Source organism: Scylla paramamosain, chromosome 13 (assembly GCF_035594125.1).
Source record: "Scylla paramamosain isolate STU-SP2022 chromosome 13, ASM3559412v1, whole genome shotgun sequence".
NCBI lineage: Eukaryota > Metazoa > Arthropoda > Malacostraca > Decapoda > Portunidae > Scylla > Scylla paramamosain.
This window is the reverse complement of record NC_087163.1, coordinates 6,162,152-6,172,882: the sequence shown is the minus strand read 5'-3', so window position 1 is coordinate 6,172,882 and position 10,731 is coordinate 6,162,152. Positions and strand designations below refer to the sequence as shown.

The 10,731-nt window shown below is 37.0% G+C and overlaps 1 protein-coding gene across 2 annotated transcripts in view; it reads right to left on the bottom strand.

The window, feature by feature from the left end:
* Positions 1-5,118: 5,118 nt before the first annotated feature.
* The window catches only part of LOC135106374 (uncharacterized), a 91,110-nt gene continuing 85,497 nt past the window's right edge, over positions 5,119-10,731 (bottom strand). For both annotated transcript variants that reach the window (XM_064015316.1, XM_064015317.1), the window contains exon 10: positions 5,119-10,585. In XM_064015316.1, the coding sequence (XP_063871386.1) occupies positions 9,825-10,585 (761 nt within the window). In that variant the 3' untranslated portion in view covers positions 5,119-9,824. The remainder of the gene's footprint in view (positions 10,586-10,731) is intronic.

Genomic DNA, 10,731 nt, shown 5'->3' with positions numbered 1-10,731 from the left:
AATTTGTCTTTTATTTTGTTGCACATAATTATACTCAGCACATTCAGGTCCAGCATGAAGCTTCTGAAAAGAATAAATAATAAAAAAAATTAAATAAATAAATAAAATAAAATGGCTATGATTGGAACATGACTAAGTATATTTAATTTTTGTTTTATATTATTATTCCATATTATGTAAATAATTCTGAGATAAATAAGGGATCCAGATGCACACATTGTTTCCCTTCAGACAGCTACTCTTACAAAGCAGTGAATAGCACTCATAATGTCTAATACACTGATGACTTTTTTTTGGCTCATGTAACTTTTATCAGGGGCACTGAAGCTTTCCTGGTACATACAGTGAATTTCATAAAGAAACTTCATGTAGGAATTTCAGTGTTTGCTGACTAGCAAAATTACTCATGAAACTTATCAATGACAAGTATCATGTGTACTGTTCTAGTTTTCTTAATATATTAGTTTACTGATGCTTGTCATATGTACAAGTAGCAAAGGACACTTTTGGCCAGTGTTTATAGTATCAAGTCCCACACATATGGTACACTTGTGGAAGCATATAGTAAGTAGAAAATGACCTGGAAATAGAGGTAAACAACGCAGATGTACTCTTGCCTTGTTTTCATAAATCATAGACTCTCCATTTTGCCATCTTATAGTATATACAAGCTTTAAGAAAGGGAACAAGGCAACTGTTTGTAGGCTTTGTGTTTGCTGAAACTCTGCCCAGTATACAGTGATAATTAGTACGTACCTTTCACTTACTTGTACAGTATTAGCAGAGGATGCTGCACAACTTTTCCGGTGATGTTTTGTAATTTCTATCTATATGATGTAGTCAGTGATGCTTTCCTACACAAACAGGACAAAGTACTGCCACGGTGTAGCAGCACATGTGCTGTGTGTGTGTGTTTGTGTGTAAATGGACAGCTTGCTCTGAGGATCCAAGTCCGTGTTACTTGTGTCAGCGAAAGTTTATATCACCTGTTTTATGTTTGCAAAATTACCCATTTTCATAAGATGTCCACATCAAGTTCATTTTAAATTTGATGTGTAAATACATAAAGTTTTCATGTTAAGCATAATTTCATGCTTTATACATTTATAGCCATAAAAGATGTATAAATGAGTATACATAATTTCTCTTGATACATTCTTAGTATGAAAAAAAAAAGATACCTATGTAATAGAAAACAACAGGCTTAACACTTTGTGTTTTACATAATCAACTGAAATAGTTTTGCACAACAAACTCTAAAGAAACTTAATTGGTATTGGTGTAATTTTAAATACAATGAAGTCAAACATGGTGAAATAAAACTCCACTAAACTGCACTAAAGTTGAAAGTTAACAAAATAGTATCATCTGTAGTATTTTCTTTTATCAAAATGTATGATGTTTCCGAGCTCTCAGCTTGTGTTAGAGGAGAGCTTACACTTTCTCAATCTGATTTGGATCTAAAAAGTTGTTGAACCAATCACTTCCATTATGCTTTCCTTGAGCTATTTTATTACTGCATATGCTTCATAATAAGGAGTGCCATCATGCAGAAAATGAGAGCAAACACATTTTTTTTTAAATTGCAGACATGATCCTCCAGGATATCAGGGAAGCATAGGCCATTCATTGTAACATTTTGAGAGTGGAATTATGAACCTCCTCCTCCTTCCTCTCCACTAAGTGCATCTCAAATCATGACTCCATCTGGATGCTTCACTGTCTTCTGTGTCAATCATGAATGAAATCTGCTGACCCAAGGTGGTCTCTGAACACACAAGATGTCACTAAATACACTCTTGCTGCTTCTCATGCCTTTCTTCAATCTTTTATTGTCCAAGCCTTGTATTGATTGCCAAAATGCAAGGTACTTTTACATATCAATGAAGTTAGCACAGGTTTCTTGTTAGCTTTTCTGGATAGCAAATTGAAATCCTTTTGGGACAATATCAGTGTGCTCTTTCAGATACATTTGGAAAAGGTTAGATAGTATGCATTCATTTCTTTAACAAGTACCATTAGATTTGTCATTTTTTAGGAATGATGTCTAACCTCTTGTCAGTTTTGTCTGGCCTTTCATATCCCTCTTCTAAGAGGTGGGGGGGGGGGGGAGTTTTGTAGCTGCTTTTAAAACACATGTAAATTGCTTGGCCCACAAGCTCAAAAATCATGGTTAGAAAAGATACCAAAACTACAATAACAAGCCCCCTCTTAATCATCAAACTTAGTTGGACCCATTCTGATGGCTGCTAGTGATGACAGCATAAAATGTTTTATTTTAGGAAAATGAAGTATGAATGAATCAAGATGGTTCTAATAAATTACACCTTTTTGCCTGCTTTCCTATGGCTCATATTCCTCACCTACTATTATGTATATCACCAAATAGCTAAAAATATAACGTATGTAAAATATTTGGTAAAGCAGACCATTATCTGAAATACAGAATTTGATAAACTATACCTACTGCTATGAAGTTAGGTTTATCTGATACTTCAACAACAAAATTGTCAAATATTGCATAAGCAATTGTGATGGGTGCCTCAACAAACAGCAACTACCTCTTTTACAGACCCATTTTTCCATTGTGAATAACGAATGCTGAATGCTTCTTAAGATTTCTGGTACCTATTGCATTACAGAAGTACGTTCACAACCTTAAAAATAATCACAAAATCAACATTGTCACCACATTTGCTATAGTATGCAAGGCAACTTTCTGCAGTTTTTGGCCAGTAGTAACAAGAATTTGAGAACCCATGGCCCAAGCATCATGGAGCACACCATAGACTGCAACACCTCTTCAATAATAGTCCAAACACATCAATCAATGGTTCTCCAAGAAAACCAGCAAACAGCTGGAGCAGGTGATATTCCCCATCATTTTCTATCCTATCTGAGCAGGCTTCTTTCTCAAATTAAACACAGCTATCCCCAGCTTTCAAACCATGGAGAAGCTGTTCTCACTGGAGTTGGACATAATGAAGGCCAAAAGGGCAAATCTGACCTCAAGATAAGTTTTCAAAAGCAGATATCGATCTGCTCAGCATGGAGTTGTTCTTAGCATCTGGGGTATAAGACTAACTGTGAGTCATGATGGAGTAGGTATCTGAGATCTTTAGGTCCATGGCTTGCTGTGATTATTTACAGTAAACAACAACAATTGGGGTATGATAAGTAACATAAAAAGTAAACAATTACAGAAAATAATATACTACACCATTCCTTTTTTTTTCCTATTTTTTTTGCAGATATCTAAAATTTTGAAAATGGACTGGTGTTTCAATTTTGTGAATTCTAACATTATGCACACCTGGGGCTGTGAAAAGTTAAGATTAAAGGCTACATAGTTCCAGTTATAGAAACAAATTTTAGATTGGTTTCCACTGTGATAAGCAAATCCAGTTCAGAAATGACAGATTGCTTGGCTGTCCTGTAATTCATATTGGGTTTGAATTCATATGTACATGTTATTCTCCACTACACTTACAAGGAAATATTTCATGAGTGTAACTCAGACTGGACTTGACTTGACCATGATGGGATTGAATAAAAAGCAGTGCTCATCTTGATGGGGTTTTAGAAATGGAAGGTGTCGGATTACTGATTTCATACCTAACAAGCTATTATTATATTAATTATTATTCACTGGTAAACTAATTTTGACATTACTATGGTCTTTATTCTTTCAGTTGCTCAACTTATAGCAGCCAGCTGTTATCTACAGTTTCCTGTTATTTATCAACCTTGCTCAATAAAGGAAGTGTGTGTGTGTGTGTGTGTGTGTGTGTGTGTGTGTGTGTGTGTGTGCGCACGCTCTTGCACACCTGATACTTCTTTCATTCATTGTATAAATTTTATGAGGTGGTCTAATCCAGACAAAAAGAATAAAAGAGCCTTTAATTGTTAAAATGTATATGTTCCTAGCATCCTACATTTCCCTCATCCCTTCATATCTCATTTAATTTTTCTTGATATATTTTTGTAGTATGAATTAATGTGTATGCAATTTTCAAATTTATAGATAAATATCAGTGGTGTATTAAGGTCATAAAATGGAAAACACACACACACACACACACACACACACACACACACACACACACACACACACACACACACACACACAAAGCATAATGTAGTGGTCAGCATGCTCAGCTCACAACCAAGAAGGCTCGGGTTCAAGTCCTGGGTGCGGCAAGGCAAATGGGCGAGTCTCTTAATGTGTAGCCCCTGTTCACCTAGCAGCAAGTAGGTATGGGATGTAAACCGAGAGATTGTGGCCTCACTGTTCCGGTGTGTAGTATATGAGTGGTCTGAGTCCTACCTAAAGATCGGTCACTATGAGCTCTGAGTTCTTTCTGTAGGGGAATGGCTGGGTAGGTGACCAGCAGACGATCGTATGTGAATGGCACACCTACCTAGGGAATTCCCATTCTACAATTATGCATCTGTACATCTGTGGTACCTATCTATGTAAGCAAGTAACTTTGGTCTATCACGTATAAGATATAGGTCCAGCTAATTATATGCAGGTAATAAACACCATTATGAAACATTGAAATTTAGCACTGATGGATTCTTGTGGTACTCTGAACATGCCATAGATGTATCATGTCTGGAACACCTCATGCAGGTCCACTGTGCAAGTTAGTCATCCAATGCATTGAGGCATTGGAAAACTTCTGTAAGTCAGACTATATTTGTTGCAGGTCAGTCAGTTATATAAAGTAAAAATAATACAAATTAGATATACTTATTCTCTCTCTACCTACACACACACACACACACACACACACACACACACACACACACACACACACACACACACCTAGGGGGTCCCCTTTCTACTGGATAACTTCTGACCAAATATTTCTCTATTTAATCTATTATAGTTATGACATAGATTGCCTATGTACCATTTTTCTGAGGTAGATGAATTGTCTTCCAATTATTTTCAGATTAATATTTCTAGCAGACTGGACAAGACCTGACCAATGGGTAATACTGCTCCTAAACAATATGGGCTGCAGTGACTTCTTGTTTTGATGAATTTTTGTGTAAGAAATAATTCATTATACTACTTGTATCAAGCATGGGCTACCTGAGTTTCTCACATCAAGATGAAATGTTTTATTGAAATACATCATACCATGGTTTTACTAGTATGAAAATCACAACTTTCATAACTTTTACACAGAACAAATGTATTTGTATATGTAAATTGCCTTGTGCTGATCAATAAAACAAGCTATTACTAACTGTAATACAATAAAGTATTATTATTCCATCATGAAAATTAGGCACTAGCTGTTGCAATTTATTTTTCTGCTTTTTCCCAATATTTCTTGGACCCATAAACCCTGTGTTTCAAGTACCAGCTTGATATACATTTATTCTTGGCCCTCATAAGGCAATCCCCACACACAAAGAATTTTTTGTTTTATTGATAAGGAACATTTCAAACTAGGAAATGTATAAACAAATATGAACAAGAACAAAGTTGGCTTAATTTTTATAGAGAAGGTAACAGTTTTGGAAATTTGTATGAAATTGTCTTTTCTGGGTAAGGTGAGTCTCCTACACCCATCACCATCACCTGCCACACCCAACACATCAACACCAGACACACTCAGAGGTGCTGCCAAACACTATGAGGAAATAATGTGCCCTACATATCAAAATTACTACACATCTGCACATAAATTTTATAAAACATAATAATACAAATGACATTTTCCAACCAACAGTGGAATGAATACCCTATTTTATTTTAATTGTTTCACTTGCTGGAAAAAAAAGAAAAACTGAGCTACACTGATGAGTTACCATAATACATTATGTATGATATTCAGATTACCTGACATAGTAACATCAAATGATAATGATTTCCAGTTAACCATATTAAATGATTACTTTGCTACAATGGTAGAATGGTGCCATTTGGAATCAGGAAATTCTTGTTGATAAAAATAAAATAGCTACATAATAAAATTATGTCAAAATGCTTGATGTTATCCACATGAAAAATATCAGCCAGTCATATACTAATGTCTGCGTTTAATGTCATGAGATATATTACTTCACATTACATCCATATAAATGAGGTCACAGCAGTACTGCCATTTCCTAAAAAAATTAGATTATTCTATATATGATACTGCACAACCCTGAGAGACTGGAGCAAATAAATTTAGTGGTTGGTGTTTGTATTTCCATGAATTGTACATTCATAGAGGTACACTTAAAATAAAGAAGAAGAAAAAAAAAATGACATCAACATATTTGCCCACACACTTGCAATCTTTGATGCTGCTGGAAGTAATGAATTGTCAAGAGACAAAAGTACAAGTTATGTTGTATTAAAACCTGTGTGAAAAAGTTCCCAAAATTATGATTTTGTAGCTACTAGGGATGAGCAATATCAGTGGTTATATCAGCTATTAAATGATCAGATATTAATCAGATATTAAATGTACTTGTGGCTACATAGACATCAACAGTCCTCTTACATATATTTTTTTTTCCAGTATGACAACTTCAAGAAATTAATTTATCAGAACATGTAAAGGCAAACCTACGTATACTGAAAGGCAGAGATACAGTAATACTTTTGCATTTGGCAGTTCCTTGTTGTCCCACATCACTGGGAACATGACTGACAGTCACTAGAGAGAGAGAGAGAGAGAGAGAGAGAGAGAGAGAGAGAGAGAGAGAGAGAGAGAGAGAGAGAGAGAGAGAGAGAGAGAGAGAGAGAGAGAGAGAGAGAGAGAGAGAGAGAGAGAGAGAGAGAGAGACTTTTGTAATGTAAGACTGCTAATTACTAATTATTATTTTTTTCAAAGAATGGTGTTATGTGAAAAGTTAGCATTAGGCACAGCTCAAGGTATCAGCAGTGGTGCTCAGTAACTGATACTTGATATAGAAAATGAATAAATAAATAAAAAGTAATCTATAAGATATCAATTTGCAATACAGCCGATATCGCCCATCGCTATTAGCTACATTTACTACTCCATTGCCCAGTCTATATAACGAGCTGTGGGCAAATATTGTCAAATTTTGGCCAATTCATCAATTCAGTTTTGATTATGGGTATTCTTTTAACCTTAACTCTGTGCGAAGGAGATAATCACAGCACTGCCCTAAGACATGAGGCACAGTCTGCTCAAGCATAAAATATGAAAGGCGCCTTTGACTTAACCTCAACGAAGAATCGTGTCAACCATCAATCCCACTGCAGCGAGTGCTTTGGTGCACAGGCAGACTGAGCGCTAGCGACACCTCACTACCATTATGCCACTGATGGTACATAGCAAACACTCAGAGACGACGAAGTTCTGCGTACGGTCACATCAGTGAGCGGCAGGTACTTCTTCCAGCAGGCACTCACCTCACAGGCCAAGAAACACTCGTTACTCAATACCGGTTTTTTTTTTTCTTTTTTTTTTTTCTAGATGCAATACAGATTCCTTACATGCTTGCAGTACGTTTCGAGTACTTCAGTTACTTAAGCAAACCTCGTTTCATTAGTCAGATGTAGCTAAGATGTACAGCCCGTGTTCAATTCGTCCGTGTCCATAAGTAGTCACGTCGCCACGTGTGGACTCGAGCACAGGCTGGTGTGGCAGCGGCCTGCGGGACGCCTGTCAGCTGTTTCCCCCGCGGAAACTTAAATACACAAAAATACAGGAAACATGTCTATCTAGGCTGTCGTCTCTGATAAGTTATAAAAATTTCATATTTGTATTTTCCTCAATATCAGTAATCATACAAAGACGCAGAGGAATACGGAATAGTGTTGCTTTGAATATACATATAAAACATTTTGTCGCTCGCTCAGCGGTTGAACTAGCCACCATTCCACGATAGCACCGCGAGGCGTATTTTCTAGTTACTAGAAGAAATAAGCGAGCTTTCTATACTACCGATGTGATCGTCACTAAAGAACAATTTCAAAGTCAGACGAAGACCCAATGCAAAGGCAATGCCTTTGCATGACAGCTTGTGATCTGGAGTACAATTATTCATTCAACTCTAACGTACTGGAAAATTAGTAAGGATTTTTTATATTTTTTTTAATAATAAATCCCTAAGAAACGCAGTGTAATATTCTATTATAACAATCAGCCTACATAGTTTGAATAAATTTTCGTTCATCAATCAACTTCTAGTTCGTCGTATCTGAGTGATTTGTGTACGCGACATTATGGGCATTTTGGGGCTTGAGCTCCATGTTGTTACGTGAACCTCCTTATTTGAAGAGGAATTAAAAGCCAAAATGACACGAGAAATACAAAATATTTTGATTTAAATTGCTAGATTTTGATAAGATGGACGCTTATGTATTATTATTATTATATATTTTTTTAATTGGTAGGCTATAAAATCTAGAAAAGATATAAGTCATGCAAATTCACATTTTTCCGGCCTTTGTCATACTATTCGACCAACATTAACTGGAAAATTTAATAAGGTGAGCACTCTTGAAGGAACGTCGTTGCAAAAATAATTTGTTAATCTCCATCCAAATTTTACACGGAAAAAATTGCACCCTTGTCCCAAAGTCGGCAGCCGCAACACCACCACGAGCAGTACTGTCTGGCAACATGAAAAAAAAAAAAGTAAAAAATGCAGCAGTTAGAAATAAAGCTAAGGGAAACACATTGATATGAACGTACACAGCCTCAGTCACTAGTCAAAATAATGTAAACATACAAGATAATGTAAACACAGACAAGATTTCAACACGCTGCATCAGTCATTCTCTCACTGACACACGTACAGCTCATCGTCACGAGACACAAAACAAGAGTATCGGTTGGTTTCATTATGTGCTCATAGGGTCGCATTCTGTGTATAAGGCAACCTATGTATTTTAATACTGGAAAAAAAGTTGAATAAGTATCTTACACTGAATAACAAGTTTAACAGTAACAACAATATCAATTTGATTCTTCAGATACATTTAATTTGCAAGGCACTTAAATGTATCTGCACATGAAAATATATTATGCTGACATCACATCCCCGTCCCGAGCCGACAGACAAAAAAGCTGTTAACTGCCTTCACTGGTTTTATGTAAAAATAGATGTAAAGATAAATCATATAAAAGAAGTAATGGAGATGCACGATATGAATAACCATTATATATCCTTAATGTATAAATATTATCACCAAGACTTCGTTTGGGGATTTTTAAGAACCGATTATATGAGAACTGTAAATACTCGTAAATACGTGATTCACTCCAATAAAACTACCACTTGGAGATCGCAAAGGCAGTTACAAAATGTTGATTAACTTCATACAGGAATAATTTGTATTGCATAGAGAAGCGTGCATGGCAAGTTTTGTCTTTCGTGGCAAACATCGTTCACATGACTTGAGGTGAGCTGAGCTAACTTAGCATGGGATGTATTTATACACGTGAGGACAAGTACTGTAAAGAAATGGAAGGTACATAACAAAAGAGACACGATGGATGCTTGCCACAAAACCTTGCCTCCCGAGACCATGAAGAAAGGCTCTAGCTTGGCACATTTCAGGCACGTAATAACAAGTTTCTTAACTAACAACAACAGCAACACTCTGGAAATTATCACATCAACAACCGCCGCCAAGATCACTTTCACGAGATTTGTTTTCACTTGGAAATTTGATTCACACACCATTTTGACGTCACTCATTCCCACGTAATGAAGTATGCTTCGAAAGAAGTTAATGAAATTATATCGATTCGATAAATCATGATATCTACGTGTACCTCTGTCAGCAATGTTTGTGTTCTTTGTAACTGATGGTCAGACCGACGGCAGGCCACTCAGTAGCGCATAGGACTAAGTGCGTAGTAGTTCAGTTGCCCATATTCTGTTTTCTTTACCTCGAAAGGAAGTTTGAGACCTTTGCTGTGTTTGTCTACACCAGGCTCCGTCACTCCATCACGTACAGACTCGTTGTTTTCTCTCACACCTGCATCTTGTCGCAGGATCCCAGACTTGGGTTCCGGATGTGATTGAGAATCTACAGAATCAAAGGATTCCCTTCTAATGACCTCAAGGTCCGTACTTGAGTCTGAATTGATAGGGTTCTGTTGCCCAGTCTTCTTTAAACGAGGTCTCTTAGATCTAGAAGAGGAATATTTAGGACTGGCACTAAAGCTTAAGGAACTAATCACCTCAACATCCGACGAAGGGGTGCCTAAATCTCCCCTCTGTAGTTCTATCACTTCCGTCGGACCTTCATCAGCCCCGCCTTTTGAGCCCTCCGCACTATGAGGCTGAAGCCAGTTTCTAGAGGGGCTTGCCACTTCACCCTCGCGATCACCACCTTCTGGAGGCTCATGCATCACACTCGACTGAATGTCTGCTGGAGACACGGATGCCCGTGCTCTGAGCCTGAACCTCGTTGGGCAGCACGAGAGTTCAGGAAGACCACCGAGGACATTGGAGGAAGTAGTTTCAGAGGCTGTCCGACCTGCTTCTGAAGACCTTCTCTTAAACCCTCTCCGCTTGCGACTTACTGGTCTATTAATGACGACGCGAAGCTCTTCGTCAGGGGTGTTCACCAGGGAAGCTGTGTGACCTACGGAGAGAAGGGACACGTGTAGATATAACAGATATAATAACTCACAAATATTTAACGGCAAAGCAAAAGCAAGTAATATTTGAGTTATGTTATGCTTAAGACTAAAAAAAAAATGTCTATCACCATAATAAAAGTCAAAACAA